Source organism: Drosophila novamexicana, unplaced genomic scaffold (genome assembly GCF_003285875.2).
Source record: "Drosophila novamexicana strain 15010-1031.04,08,12 unplaced genomic scaffold, DnovRS2.1 tig00000008-arrow-pilon, whole genome shotgun sequence".
Taxonomy (NCBI): Eukaryota; Metazoa; Arthropoda; class Insecta; order Diptera; family Drosophilidae; genus Drosophila; species Drosophila novamexicana.
Window position 1 is genome coordinate 2,845,731 of NW_020824765.1, and position 14,168 is coordinate 2,859,898.

A 14,168-nucleotide genomic window follows, 5' to 3' on the forward strand; every position below is an offset into this window, starting at 1 on the left:
TTGCTCGTTTTTATACATATAAATGAGGTATAGCTATGTCTTATATAGGTAAACCTTCTAGTGGACGATATCGAGAACAGGGTTTTTTGATAATTCATAGAAGTAAATAATGTGTAAAGTATTTTCTTAACTTATTTATCATAAAACCCCATCAATTCGCCCCTCATTGTTTTAGACAGTGGAAACATGGCATCAAGGCAGGAACACCGGTATTTGTTGTGGCTGAACCACCCTGTGTCCAGAAACATGATGTTTTTCTACATTATATTATATGTCTGGTGGAAAGGTCTTTATATTTGAAAATGTATAGTTTATTATTATCTACGCGAAGATTAATGCCGCACGTAAGTTTAGTTAATATTGTGATTTATTTAACGTTACGTTAATGTTAAAATTTTTAGAAGGAAATTTTGATTGCCGGCTCTGGCCTAAGGAGGCAGTCAAGAGGAAAAGCCTCAACTCCAATGAACACAATTGTGATGTTTGTGCCGCAACAAGAGGTATATAGATATATATACACGTATATTTATATATACGTATTATTTTTACATTAAATAATCGCATTTTTTCCTATGCCAATCATATTGAATGAAGGCCTGGGTAGTGGAACGAATGGGAAGGTTTCATAGAATTCTGGATCCCGGACTAAATATTTTGGTTCCTGTCGCCGATAAAATCAAATATGTTCAAAGCTTAAAGGAAATAGCGATAGATGTTCCCAAACAAAGTGCCATTACATCCGATAATGTGACTCTAAGCATTGATGGAGTGCTTTACTTACGTATTATTGATCCCTATAGAGGTTTGATTTACATACGAATTACACAATTTGCCAAATAATTACCAAACATTCATTTCAGCTTCTTATGGTGTGGAGGACCCGGAATTTGCAATAACTCAACTCGCACAAACAACAATGAGATCTGAACTAGGAAAAATGTCATTAGACAAAGTGTTCAGGGAAAGGGAATCCTTGAATGTCAGCATTGTTGATTCAATAAATAAAGCCAGTGAAGCTTGGGGTATTGCCTGCTTGCGCTACGAAATACGAGATATTAGGGTAAATATTTAAGATATGTATTTGGCTTTAACATATATATATCTTTTAATCAAAATCAGTTGCCGACCAGAGTCCATGAAGCAATGCAGATGCAAGTTGAAGCGGAAAGAAGAAAAAGAGCAGCCATTCTAGAATCGGAGGGAGTTCGTGAAGCTGAAATTAATATTGCTGAGGGAAAGAGAAAATCACGAATTCTTGCGTCAGGTATTTATATAATTGTGCACAAAAGTTGAAAAACCTTGTGTATAAATTAATTCAGTTCGGTATTCAAATTAAAACTAAAATGAGAAAAACTAAAGCTAAATCTAAGAATTTCGGCAGCAGCGTGGGTGCCGCCTCGTGACGCAATTCTCCGCGGATATTTCGTAATTAGTTGTCGTCGCGCGTGCTGCAGTAGCGGGCAGCTTGTGGTTAACTACTTGCCTCAAAAAGTGCGATCGTCATCCATTGTACCAATTCCTTGATTTGGCAGGTGCCTCGGTTGGAAGCTGGCACTATGTTGTGGCTGCTAATATTCAGCAGCGGGGATTATGTAATCCTAGGGAATCGGCCTTAGAAGTTGTTGTGCAATTCGTCAGGGCCAATACTTGGCTGTCGCATTACGCCACAATGTAGTCTGGGCTTGCCTTCGACGTCGAGTTCAGCGAGTGCCTCGGCGGAGGATTCGCTATATACTTCTTCGGTTTGAATCGGGGTCGGTTTGCAAATCACCACGTTTTTGATAATTTATATTTAATACCATCTTTCGAATTATGTAAGCGTTTCTCGATATTAATGTGACAGTATGTATTCAACCTATATATAAAACTTGTTTATGTATAAGATTTTGTGTAAGTGTGCGAGTATGGTTGTCTCTTATACTCGAGGCATCAGTCAAATTGCATGATTTATAGTTGATTGCATATTTACAGAGGCTGAACGACAAGAACACATCAACAAAGCTAGCGGGGAGGCAGCTGCCATGATCGCAGTTGCCGATGCCAGAGCTCGAAGTCTGCAAGCCTTATCAAAATCTCTGTCTCATACAGTAAGTACAATTCAATAATCATTATTAAACGGTGCTCATTGTCAAATACAGTGTATGCCGCAGGGGTAAAAATACAAGTGTAGACTTTGAATTTGGTAGCTATGTCATCTATTCATTGCCCCTATAATTCTCAAGTGGTTATAACTGCGGACTTGGGACATTGGCTTGCAAAGTCTGATGATCATAGAACAGGGAGGAAGCAAAGTCTGCTGCTGATAGAGCAGCAAAATCTTTTTAACATCAAACTTTTTGCTTTTCTGTTTTTCAAACCGAATGTATAAAAGCCACCCTATTCCGAATGTATACAACGCATTAAGTCTTTGGCTGGCCGAAGTTAACCGATAATTCTTGGATTTTTTGTCATTTAACATTTTTGTTTTTTTATTATAGGAGGGGAGGAACGCTGCATCTTTAACGTTGGCCGAGCAATATATTGAAGCTTTTAAAAAGTTAGCAAAATCAAACAATACAATGATATTGCCATCAAATCCCGGAGATGTAACTGGGCTTGTTGCGCAAGCCTTGGCTGTTTACAATAATGTTTCTAATCAAAGCTTCGAATTGGCACCGCAAGCCAATGAAAACAGCTTAAAGAAGAATGTGGAATATAATTCCTTCAATGAAGAAAAAAATAGTGTTAAAGTTAACATTGAATAAAATAAAATTTAGAAAAATTTAAAATTATTTTGACTGATCTCCGGCAGTTTTCTTCGGGACTTACTTAAAATATTACACGGTATGAACAAATTCAATATATCACTTAGCAAACATTAATATCTATTTATATATATATTTTTTTTTTTCAATGGAAATTTTTATGCGGGCGGGCAGACTGACGGACATGGCTATGATGCTGATCAAGAATATATATACTTTATGGGGTGCCACTGTTCGGTCTCGCCTACCAACGATTAACAAAACTATTCCTACCCTAACCTTATTCTTATTCCCTCTGTTCGCACGTCCGATACTTACGCTCATCGTTTCCAAAGTGAAGTGCTGTTCAGCTTACTTTCTCCTGTGCTCCTCCTGTTAACATTTTAGGAATCGGAGTTGCCTTTTATTAAGCTAAAGCTTTTTTTTCTTCATGTTCACATTTGTATTCATATTCATATTCATTTTAAGATACAAATGGATATTATAAAAAAAACATGATTTTCTCAGTGTTAATCATAAATCAGTTCGTAGGTATCTGAGTTTTTTGCCAGATTTTGTCGCGTCCGACAAGCAACACTTATCAGATCGATCCATTTCAATTGTATTTATCCTAATGTCAACTTTTTTGAGGGTTTTCTCATCTATATATTCCAAATCGGTTTGAGAAAGTACATTTTTAGAAACCGCCATTCGCCGGAAAAAAAATAGATCTATGGCAAAAAGAATCGCACATATAAACGACACAGCTCCGAGGGAATAACCATAAGATAATATATCATCCGGCAACTGTTCCAGAACACCAAATATTAATAGCCCTGAAACAAGCACAAAGAAAATATTATAAGATTAAATACCCCAGAATATGTATCAAACTAATCGACGTGTTTCATCAAGCGATGGACCAGAGTTTAGACCCAGTAGCAAATTTAAATCTACCCGTTTTATATTATGCTCTACGTCTCATTTACTTGCATATTACAATTTTATGATTGCGCAAAAATCAAAAGCTATAATACATATGTTCTCTCATTTTAGGTTCCATGTTTAAATTGATATTGAAAAATAAATTCTTCAAGATATTTGAAGCAGAGTTAAAAGCCGATCGTAAAAATATTCATGCAATCGATTTCAGCGATTGTGCAGACTCGCGATTGGTATTTTCACAATTCGATTCTACATTCCCTTCATCACAGAAGGTAATAAGTTCCGCTTCCTACCTCTTATGATTTAAAGCTGTGCGATGATCACTAGTCAGCCAATTAGGATAAACCTTTTTTAAATTAATTTATATACTAGTCTATCTCTATATATAAAACTTTTTATTCTGACTAAAATTTAAGATTTACGATAATGTAGTTTGATCAGGACATATGTAGTACCTGCAGCAGAACAATGGACGTATCAGGACGATAGATTTAAAACTAAGGGATAAGTTTGCGTAAAAGCAAACAGGCTGATAGACAGACAGTTATGGCATATGGCTATAACGGCTGGGTTGTTTTGGCTGAACAAGAATTAATATACCCTTTGGGGTCGGAAAATGATTATACCTTCAGTGCAATGTGAAATGTACTAATGCTAGTTAATGAATATATTCAAATACCCTGTATGGTGAAGAACAATATTCCAAAGCTCAATAAAATAATCTCAGTTATGTGATAATTGGAATCCTTTTCTTTGATCCTGAAATTAAATTGCAATACACAAAGGTTTTATTTATTTTGACCATCTGACCCAAATTGCCAAAAGAATGCTTACCTCGATAGCAATAAAATAGTTGATATAAATGTATACCCCATAAAAGTGAGGATACTTAATTCATCGGTTTCCTTCGTCAATGAAATTGTATTCAAAAGCATCCATTCCGTTAATCTTTTGTTGTTGATTGTTAACAGCCGCTCAGAGTATTTATCAGATAACTTTTTTAAACAGGTTGCTGCCACAGTTGCAATCTGTGAATAATTAAACAAAATCGATTATTTACAGACATGCACGAAGGATGTGGCTAGATTGATCGATTCGGAATCGTAACTGATTCTTGTTTTCTTTTTGATGATACCCTGTAGTAATTTCTATTCCGAAAGAATTCCAAGGATATAACCCCTGTGGTCGAGTTGTGTCTTTTCTGCCATTTTAGAAGGAAGTTCCCAAGCAATTGCATGAGCTGAGCACGCTGGTAGTAGGGTTTGGCTTGGACATATTTTGACAGTGGGACGTTGACTATTACTTCCTGTAGATTGAGCGCATTGGTGAGTCTGCATGTAGTCGTCGCATTTCCAAAATGCGATTCTAGATTGTAGGGTCAGTCTAGCTACGTAGGGTACGAACTGAGTAGACGCTACTAATAGATGAGAGAGTATCGTTTTAAAAGTTGTTTTGATTATTTGTTGTGACCCAAAAACTGTAAACCATAAGCACAATAAACGGTGTAATTGTTTAAACAAAGTAATAACAAAGAGAATTATTAGTTTAAATCTGATCAGACAAATAATTAAAAAAAAAAAGAAGCAGATAGTAGTCGGTAACATAATGTATATAAATACTTGGCCATATGCGTCTGTCCATCTGTATGTCCCTGCAACTTGCCCTGAATTTAAAAAAAAGCCCAGCTTGCAAAGAATACTTATTGACTTTGGTGTTCACACTTATTCGCAATATTTTTGCACTTAGCATTTTATAAAGATCTGACAATTAGCGTCAAAGCTAAGCTAATCATGAAAAAATTTCCCATAAAGTGAGGCCAAGGTTAGAAGCAGCGCTTTTTGTGTAGAAATAAGTTATGATGTTTGTGACGGCAGCTCGGCGTGGTGTACAGGGAATCTCCTAGTCGGGCATTCCCGACCATATAACTATTACTTGCTAAGAAAATAATATGTATTTTTCTCAATTGACTAGCCAATGAAAATGGCTTACATTAATTACACTTGAATAAATTTCTCATATAAAATACTGTTTGAAAAGAGTTGTTTAATAACTTGAAGCTTTTCGGTCATTGTGGAGCTTTTTGTGGAAATTCTCTCAAAATAAATAAATTTGGTTAACAACTCTTACTATATTTCCAAATAATTAAAATGTACCACTTACAATTTGACAAACTTTAACAAATATACAAGCAGCGAATTTCATTTTGGCATTAAGCTTGCTCAACACATAACAATACAGTAGAAAATGATATTGTACATTATTTGGTGAGACAAACATGTAATAGTATGCTTTATAATGAAGACTTTACACCAAACAAATATGAATGTTTGTGAGAAATCCTCTATTTGAATTTAAATCTTTTTATCACCTTACGATGTTGCAGCCCAAAACGACCCCAATTTTTTTTTAGAGTATGCGTTATATTTGATTAATATTTATTTTAAGTTATCAGATTAATGTATGTACAGTTTAATATTTATTAATTTAATTCAAAGCGTTGATATATGGATATGTTTATCATTTAAAAATTTCGTGGCGTGGGACTAAGATCTTTACTTTAGGTTCAGAAATGTCTCATTCTGCAACTAATATTATATGTGCATTAGAATACACTTATGTTTTGAGAACAGAGTACATTAACTCATTTTGAGAGCAGGGCATTTTATAGTCGACCATTGTCGATTGTCAAAGAAATCATTTGCCTGATATAGCAATGAGGTTCATTAAAAATATAAGTAAGACCAACCATCTGCTGTTCTCACTTTCTTGCATATTGAATAAAATCTAGAATCAAAAATGTAAAGCTTAAATTATATTATTGCTATAATTCCATAATTACTATTTTTTTTGTATTATTTATTATTTTATAGCCTTAAACTTCTGTAGATTCCAGCATTAAGGGGGAAATGCATTTATTTTAAAGAAGTTTCGGAATATCTGATTAATTCTAACTGATTTATTCATTTCTTAGTTTGAAACACATATAAGTAAGTTAGGTATGAGTAAGAGTAAATATGTACGAATGGAATAGACAGGAAATATCGCTGCTGATACAGAGGAAAAGAAAAAAAAAGATATATATATATCAAAATCGATAAAAAATTATTATTATTTTCTTAAAACAAGCGAATTCGCTCTTAATTAAGTTTGATTAATGCCAGCAAATGAAAAAGTGACGTTTTAGTATTGAAAGTGAAAATGGGAACATGTCGCATAATATTCAATGGCAGATTAAACATCAGTTGTATATAAGCTGATTAAAATAAACATAGTACTCAATTACATTTGCTCTATTGGAATACATCAATTGTTACTTTAAAACAATGAGCTTGTGTATAATTGGTGCCGGCACTGCAGGACTTTGTTGTGCTCGACGTGCAGTTGAGCTCCATCAAACTCCTACAATATTTGAACTTTCGAATCAAGTTGGAGGAACATGGGTTTATGACAAAAATACTGGAACAGTTGACGGCATCGATGTGCACAGCAGTATGTATACAAATTTGCGGTAAGTTATTTAGGAGCTGAAGAAATAAATATGCTTAAAACTATAATTATGAATTGACTATCTAACTTTACAAAATAAGCACTCTCCATATATTAATTGTTTTATTGATTATTTGTTGCCAATACAATTTATATGTTCATAAAGACTAAGAAATTGCAAATTGACCTCCTCCTCTGGTCGGAAATGCCGACTTAGCGATCCAAGAGCTTTAAGGCTTTAAGATTTAAGTCAAACCCTAGGAAGACCTACGACATAGTCCATTTCATGACCAGTTTTCGCCATTTTTAGACAAACCCTGATTTATCCCGTGTTGCTGTCTCTTAGTACAAAGAGAGTTTAATGACAAAATGAGAAATGAGAAACAGAGATTGATACTGCATTTCGCGACAAAATTACAAAAGCCAGCATTAAAAATAATATATTTGCAATTATATTTCTCTATATACTTAGCACAAATTTACCCAAGGAGATAATGGGATATCCAGACTTTGAAATCGGTGCCAAGAAAGATTCCTATATCTCGTCTGAAGACATTTGTGCCTTTCTAAATCTGTACGCTGATCATTTCCAATTGAGAAAACACATAAAATTTAATTCATACGTGATACGGGTTTTAAAAAAAAGAGAGAAGTGGCAAGTAAGTAAAATAAAATAATTTGAATCTTAATTTAATGTAAAGCCATTTATTTCTTATAGGTACTTGTGAAGAATTTATTAACAAATAATGTGGAATTTTATTACTTTGACAAAATACTCATTGCAAACGGACACTATCATACACCGAATTATATTCAAATTACGAATGCAAATCTATTTAGAGGTCAATATTTGCACAGCCATGATTACAGAAACAACGATCTATTCTATGGTAAATAATATAGCTCACGTATTATTCATACATATATTAAATGTTTATTATTCGAACATGTTTAGGAAAGTCTGTGTTGGTAATTGGAGGAGGACCAAGTGCCTTGGACTTATCAAATATAATATCAAAGGCAGCAAAACAAGTCGTACTAAGCCATCATTTGAATGGTATTTCGAATTCAATTTTCTTTAAAAATGTTGCCACCAAACCAGATGTCAAGGAGTTTACTGAAAGCGGAGCATATTTTATGGATGGATCTTATAAAGAATTTGATATAGTATTTTTCTGTACTGGATATAAGTATTCCTTCCCTTTTCTCAGCGTTACTTCTGGTATATACGTCGAAGACAACTGTGTTCAAATGCTTTACAAACAATGCATCAATATACGAAATCCAACAATGGCATTTATTGGGCTACCGTTTTACGTATGCGCCGCTCAAATGATGGATATACAAGCACGTTTTGTTTTAAGTTACTTTTTTGGAACTAACAAATTGTTATCAAGCACAGAAATGACAGCAGATACACTACAATACTTGCAAAAACTCTGGGAAAGGGGTTACAAAAAGCGACAAGCTCATATGCTGGGGATCGATCAGGTAATGCTCAATAGATCTGCTTAATACATTGAATTTTATTTTTGAAATTTTGAACTACGTTTCGCGAATCAATTTTATTGTCGGTTCATTGGTTCATTCTTTCAAATTTCCGCTTAAATGTCCGGGGATCAGATATCAGATCCTTGAAGAAAGTATTAGGGCAAGTTTTCATTACAAGTTTGCTGATTTTAACAAAGAGATTTAAGAAAGAATTGTGCTTTGGTTATGCCTGGTCCCAAAAGTCCTAACGGATCACATAAACAATACACAGAACTATACGATTTACCCAATTTGCCTGATAAGCCTGGCAAAGTGTTGCTCACATTTCAACTCTTCTTTGAAATCGACGCAATTAACGCGCCAAGATCACAGCCACTCGAAACGAAATCTGCCGGGTTTACAGCTTTATCTGTCTACTCTTGGATTTCACCAACTCGTTTCGATACAAATGTTGCCAAATACGAAGGATGTCACAAAATCCTATCAGAATCTGGCTAAATAAATATTTATTGTGTAAATTTGCATTTTTAAAATGAAGTTAGATGCGTACAAAGTATTTTCCTGTCGGACTCTCCCGACTAGATCACTGTAATAGTAATGCATTCCTTTAATTTGAATAAATAACTTTTTCAGATGCAGTATTTCAATGAATTAGCCGAGACGGCGAAGATTGGAAACATCAAACCTGTTATGGCAAAACTACATTGTGAAAGCAGTAACTGTTTTAATGAAAACTTGATTTACTTTCGTGATGACATTTTTAAGATTATTGACACTGAAACATTTATAAAATTTAATTGAATGATTAATATGTTTATACCCAGAGCCCATTGAACATGGGTATAAAGTCTAATGTTGTGTCCGTCCGTATGTATAATCGCGAACATTTCAGACGCTACACTTCTTGGTGCCGCGCATTTCGCCTTTTTTCCGATTGTCGATAACCTACCCCGATTCCAAGCATTCCATAAAAATCGATATCGAAATTCTATTTTTTTTTCTATTTTAACAAATCTTCTAAGTTTTAAGAGTTGGAGTCATCATCTTTCATTTCTGGCTACCATCCCCACACTCCGCCCCACATTCAGCTTAATCGTATAAATAAATCACTTGGAATTTAAACTACGAAGAATTTTTGTTATATGTTTCAAGACACATTCAAGCAACAGATGCAAACTATAAGAAATTTCAGGTAAAGTATTCACAGCTCCAGAAACTCATTTTGGGATATCTTAACTTCTCTCCAAACACAGCTGAAAACAATTTTTGCAAGGAACACACATTACAAACTTATTCACAATTTAAAATGTCATATTTGAACCTAGAGCATTTTATAACGATCGTACTATAAGTGTGAGACCTACAACAGAAATCACAGTATGTTCATAAACGAGAAAGAAGGGCGATCTTCGGCACGTCGAAGATCTGATACCCTTACAGGCCAAACCTTTTTATAATGCGCATATTGCTTTGCTCGAATTTATGAAGCACAGGGAAAATAATTGATACAAAAAAAAAATATTCATACAACCTCGAGATTAGGTAAAAAGAAACAGACAGACAGACGAACACTCAAAAAGGCGGACATGGAAATATTAACACGACTGTTGATTCTGATCTAGAATATATATACTTTATGGAGTCGGAGATGTCTTCTTCTATGTGTTACATGGCAAAATTATAGTACCTTCTACACTCCTACTTCTACATCGGACAACTATATCATATAGCTGCCATTGTTTTCTAGATATCTTGAGCAACCCCGGCATTTACTTTTTAAATTATGTTGAGTCTATTTTATGAAGATCGCACTACTATATTATGTAGCTCTATAGAAAAAATGAGTCGATAAATTAGTTTTTATATGGCAAAAGATCCCCGACCCCATAAAGTACAAACATATATGCATATTATTGGTCATCATTAATAACCGAGTCGATTTAGCCATTACTGTTTGCCCTTCCGTCTACCTGTCCGTACATTTAGAAGGGTAAACACCTTTTCAATGAGCAATGTGTCATCAATACGTCTATACAAATTGACTAGACTAAAACGAAATGTTTTTAAGCAATAAAATTTTAATCAAATTTTATTAAATCATACCATTTACCCCATTTAGTATGTTATACAATGGACTCAACTTTCCTTAGTTAAGATTGCCTTAAATATATTACAGACTCCGCATCGATAGCTTTAAATATTTATTCCGGCTTTTGATGCTTGACCCCTATAACGTTTAATGTAGATCTCTTCTGGGTCATATTTCTCCTGCAGCACTTTCCATTCTTCCGGCTTATTATCGATGATGTATCGTATAACTTTGTCCGTGTTTTGCCTTTGTTTTTCGCTGCACTTGCTGCATTCCGTTTTCAAGGCATCTGGCAGGGATTTCTTGAGCTCTCGGCCCTCTGGCGTGCACTTTCCAGTGTCAACAAGACATTTAAAATAGTTATTGAATAAACGGTCGGATTTCAATATTTCATCCACATCAATATTGTCATATTTTGTCGTATACTTTTCTTCAGCGGCAACATATGCTATTGCCAGGGCCAATAACAGCAAGTAGGCCTTCATTCTGAAATTAGCTAATAAAAAATAAATACATTAATAAGCTAAAGCATTCATTTCAAAGCTCTGCTCAGAATTGATTCATATCCGATTTCGGATAGTTTCTCTAACACGGTAGCCCAAGGCCAAGATAATAAAAATCGCCATATGTGCAGCGCGGGAATAGACGAGAACGGAATATGTTTTACTCTTTTTTTCAGGGCAAATATAATCTGAGTTATATATTTTTATCGCAATTTGCGAAATCTAAAACCAATAAATCCGATGCAGCATAATTCTTCTATGCTTCAAAGCGGCAAAAATTTGCACTTTTACACAACGGACACTGCTTGCAAAAAGTTAACGAATAACATCAGGAATATGTTTTGTACTTGAACATATGTACAAATTGTGGTTATTTGTTAAATAGAATATTTATTTAAACAGTTCGTTAACAAGTTAGTTCAAGACTTTAATTTAAATTCAAACCTAACTGAACAAATTGTTGAACTAAATATAATAAAGCAGCCTTCCAATAAATTTGCAATTCACTTATTTTTGCAATGTTATGTATATATGTATACATATACATATGCATATACATATATACGCGTCTATGCATATAGAGATATATATATATTTTTTTTTGAAGGAAATCAATGATTTAAGAAATTATATAAAAACTAATACACACATTGTCGAACAATTTTTCCACAAAACTTAAACCAGCAACTAGATTATCCACTAACTAATCGCTTTATTTGCTATTAGACTAACAAATTCAAATGTGCAACAAACAAGTTGTGAAGTAACCAAATAACTTGAACAAACTGACGACGATTTCAAAGGGGTTCGCTTTTATACATGGGCAATGATAGATATATTCGTTGTTGTCTGTTGACTATTATATATATATATATATATATATTTATCTATATCTAAATCAAAGGGGTTTGCACATGTACTAATGTATAAATATGCATGTGTGTGTGTGTGCTAACCCCTTTGACTTATGAATATCGACTTACAACATATGCACATACATACATACACACACATGTAGACAAATGTCGACATACAAAAACGAATCTATTATTGCCCATGTATTAAAGCAAACCCCATTGAAATCCATACATGTACATGTACTTACATATGTATGTAAGTGTGAACTTTGAATCTTTAGACTTCAAAATTAAAGGCCGTCACGCTTGAATGTCAAACTGGTGATTGGTCTAAATATATTATTAACTTTGCATTTGTAATTTGTCTTACTTATAACAAATTTAAATTTATATCAACACAAAATTAAAAGTGGCATTGCAATCATAACACTGATGACTCATTTTAATACCCTGGCAGAGGATATTATAATTTTCAAGAAGGATACAACCCAGGACATTTGATCAGTATGAAGAACAGAGTCGATGAAGTCAGATCCTTTCATCTGTCTGTATCTCAGTTTCAAAAATATCTATGTTTTCTCCATGAACAAAATCTTATCAATTACAAATTCTGAAATTTATCAATTTTACTACTCTTTTTAATAAATTCTTTTAAATAAGTTCCTTTTTTGCTTTTCAAGATTCCTTATTGAAGTCTCTGTTATGAACAAGTTTTTGGTTTTCCAAACTATCTTTACCATAATTATCAATAACAAACTTCACAAGGGTATTTCAACTTCGACGTGCCAAAAGAAAACTCGTCTTGATCAGTTATTCATTATTGCATGTATGCATATATACATATTATATATACGTTAACACGTACAAAATAAAGATACGATTAAGTTAAACCTATTCATTATACCCTAAACCCATTAAATATAGATACAAAAAAAAAACAAGTATAGTTGTTTTGTGCAGCTGTATGCAACAGGCTGAATGACGCATTTCCCTTGTCATCAACTGTATATTTTTTTTTTATTAGCATCAATAGCAAATTCAATTATGCCATGTCTGTCTGTCCGCGCGTCTATTTGAGCGCGACGTTCGCAGAATCTATAAATGTTTTTGAACGGGAGTCCTCTTATTTCCCCCCGTTTCCATTCTATAAAAAAAATTAGATCACCAAATTTGGAATTAACTTTCTCGCATTTTGTGTCAATTTTTTTTACGCCTGCCCATCCCGAAAAGTCAAATACTTAATAAGTTTTCCATTCTAGTCTAGTCTTCCTAATGTGCAATTAAATAAAAAACAATTTTTTTATTAAATAGGAATTTTCTTAAAATATTTTTTTTTTGTACAAAATTTATTGTTAAATATTTAGTAATATTTTTTACTCTTTTTTTTTTTTTTTTTTTTTTTTTTTTTGATAGTCATTTTTAAATTAATCATTCTTCAACAAAAACCCGAATTGTCACCAAACTGTATTTAGAATGGTTTATTTGCCATTTGCCATACGCGTGAGTAGCTTTGCCGCCTTTAGCGCGTGGTTTGCGACTTCGCCAATGTAGTATGTACGGTTGTGGACGACGATATTTAGAATCAGAAGCGTAGAGTACTGCACGCCATTGACCAGAGTAATGAATGCCGACGTGAAGATCGCACAGATCGACTCAAACCTAGCTTTTCCACCAAATAGTTGGAGGTTTGTCGACTTTGTTTCTCACGTCCACGAGATGGCCACATGGCAAGGGTCTGCAAAAAAGCCAACGAATGCCAAGTCAATGGATGCCGCGAAAGACATCATCGCCATGATACTGCAAACAGTCATAAGGCAGCAGCCAGCAGCTGATGGAGTGATCAATACTGGTAGGATGCCGCAGCCAGCGGATACGATCCAATGCAGTGACATTGCGCGGGACCAATAAGCTGATCGATACGTATGCTCTCCTCGATAAGAGCTCGTCTGTAACTATGATCGACGACGAGCTACTGCGCGACTTAGATCTAAAAAGGGAACGGTGACAACTAAATATACAATGGCTTGGTGCAAAAACAGAGTGCCGACCACGTTGGTAAGCATGGTAATTAGTG

At 34.2% G+C, this 14,168-nt stretch overlaps 4 protein-coding genes across 5 annotated transcripts; 2 read left to right on the forward strand and 2 right to left on the reverse strand.

Moving 5' to 3' along the window:
- Nucleotides 1–248: 248 nt before the first annotated feature.
- On the forward strand, nt 249–2,759 carry LOC115758024 (stomatin-like protein 2, mitochondrial). Its single transcript, XM_030698533.1, has 7 exons — nt 249–344; nt 402–500; nt 595–802; nt 861–1,060; nt 1,120–1,264; nt 1,972–2,087; nt 2,478–2,759. Exons 1-7 carry the CDS (start codon nt 303–305, stop codon nt 2,742–2,744), a joined length of 1,077 nt encoding a protein of 358 aa, XP_030554393.1. The 5' UTR covers nt 249–302; the 3' UTR covers nt 2,745–2,759.
- A 336-nt stretch (nt 2,760–3,095) lies between these two features.
- Nucleotides 3,096–5,107, reverse strand: LOC115758032. Its single transcript, XM_030698545.1, has 4 exons — nt 4,804–5,107; nt 4,503–4,696; nt 4,348–4,427; nt 3,096–3,559 (listed from the first exon to the last, which is right to left on the reverse strand). Exons 1-4 carry the CDS (start codon nt 4,903–4,905, stop codon nt 3,258–3,260), a joined length of 678 nt encoding a protein of 225 aa, XP_030554405.1. The 5' UTR covers nt 4,906–5,107; the 3' UTR covers nt 3,096–3,257.
- Nucleotides 5,108–6,971: 1,864 nt separating this feature from the next.
- On the forward strand, nt 6,972–9,774 carry LOC115758017 (senecionine N-oxygenase). Its single transcript, XM_030698521.1, has 5 exons — nt 6,972–7,176; nt 7,627–7,813; nt 7,873–8,044; nt 8,110–8,645; nt 9,279–9,774. The coding sequence occupies exons 1-5, from the start codon at nt 6,992–6,994 to the stop codon at nt 9,444–9,446; spliced, it is 1,248 nt and encodes a 415-aa protein (XP_030554381.1). The 5' UTR covers nt 6,972–6,991; the 3' UTR covers nt 9,447–9,774.
- Nucleotides 9,775–10,705: 931 nt separating this feature from the next.
- On the reverse strand, nt 10,706–12,013 carry LOC115758051 (ejaculatory bulb-specific protein 3). Of its 2 annotated transcripts, none has more exons than XM_030698575.1 (2): nt 11,887–12,013; nt 10,706–11,220 (listed from the first exon to the last, which is right to left on the reverse strand). In XM_030698575.1, exon 2 carries the CDS (start codon nt 11,217–11,219, stop codon nt 10,839–10,841), a length of 381 nt encoding a protein of 126 aa, XP_030554435.1. In that variant the 5' UTR covers nt 11,220; nt 11,887–12,013; the 3' UTR covers nt 10,706–10,838. The 2 variants fall into 2 exon arrangements, with proteins under 2 accessions (XP_030554435.1, XP_030554427.1); XM_030698567.1 differs by having other exon boundaries at nt 10,706–11,230.
- Nucleotides 12,014–14,168: the final 2,155 nt, after the last annotated feature.

Excerpts from the sequence above, each read along its gene's own strand:
- LOC115758024 (XM_030698533.1), top strand. The coding sequence starts at position 303 with ATGTATAGTTTATTATTATCTACGCGAAGATTAATGCCGCAC. Across the intron at positions 345-401 it reads CGCGAAGATTAATGCCGCAC|AAGGAAATTTTGATTGCCGG; the intron begins GTAAGTTTAGTT and ends TAAAATTTTTAG. Across the intron at positions 501-594 it reads TGTTTGTGCCGCAACAAGAG|GCCTGGGTAGTGGAACGAAT; the intron begins GTATATAGATAT and ends TATTGAATGAAG.
- LOC115758032 (XM_030698545.1), bottom strand. The coding sequence starts at position 4,905 with ATGCAATTGCTTGGGAACTTCCTTCTAAAATGGCAGAAAAGACACAAC. Across the intron at positions 4,428-4,502 it reads ACTATTTTATTGCTATCGAG|GATCAAAGAAAAGGATTCCA; the intron begins GTAAGCATTCTT and ends ATTTAATTTCAG. Across the intron at positions 3,560-4,347 it reads ATTGTTCTTCACCATACAGG|GGCTATTAATATTTGGTGTT; the intron begins GTATTTGAATAT and ends TGCTTGTTTCAG.
- LOC115758017 (XM_030698521.1), top strand. The coding sequence starts at position 6,992 with ATGAGCTTGTGTATAATTGGTGCCGGCACTGCAGGACTTTGTTGTGCT. Across the intron at positions 7,177-7,626 it reads AGTATGTATACAAATTTGCG|CACAAATTTACCCAAGGAGA; the intron begins GTAAGTTATTTA and ends CTATATACTTAG. Across the intron at positions 7,814-7,872 it reads AAAAAAGAGAGAAGTGGCAA|GTACTTGTGAAGAATTTATT; the intron begins GTAAGTAAAATA and ends TATTTCTTATAG.
- LOC115758051 (XM_030698575.1), bottom strand. The coding sequence starts at position 11,219 with ATGAAGGCCTACTTGCTGTTATTGGCCCTGGCAATAGCATATGTTGCC.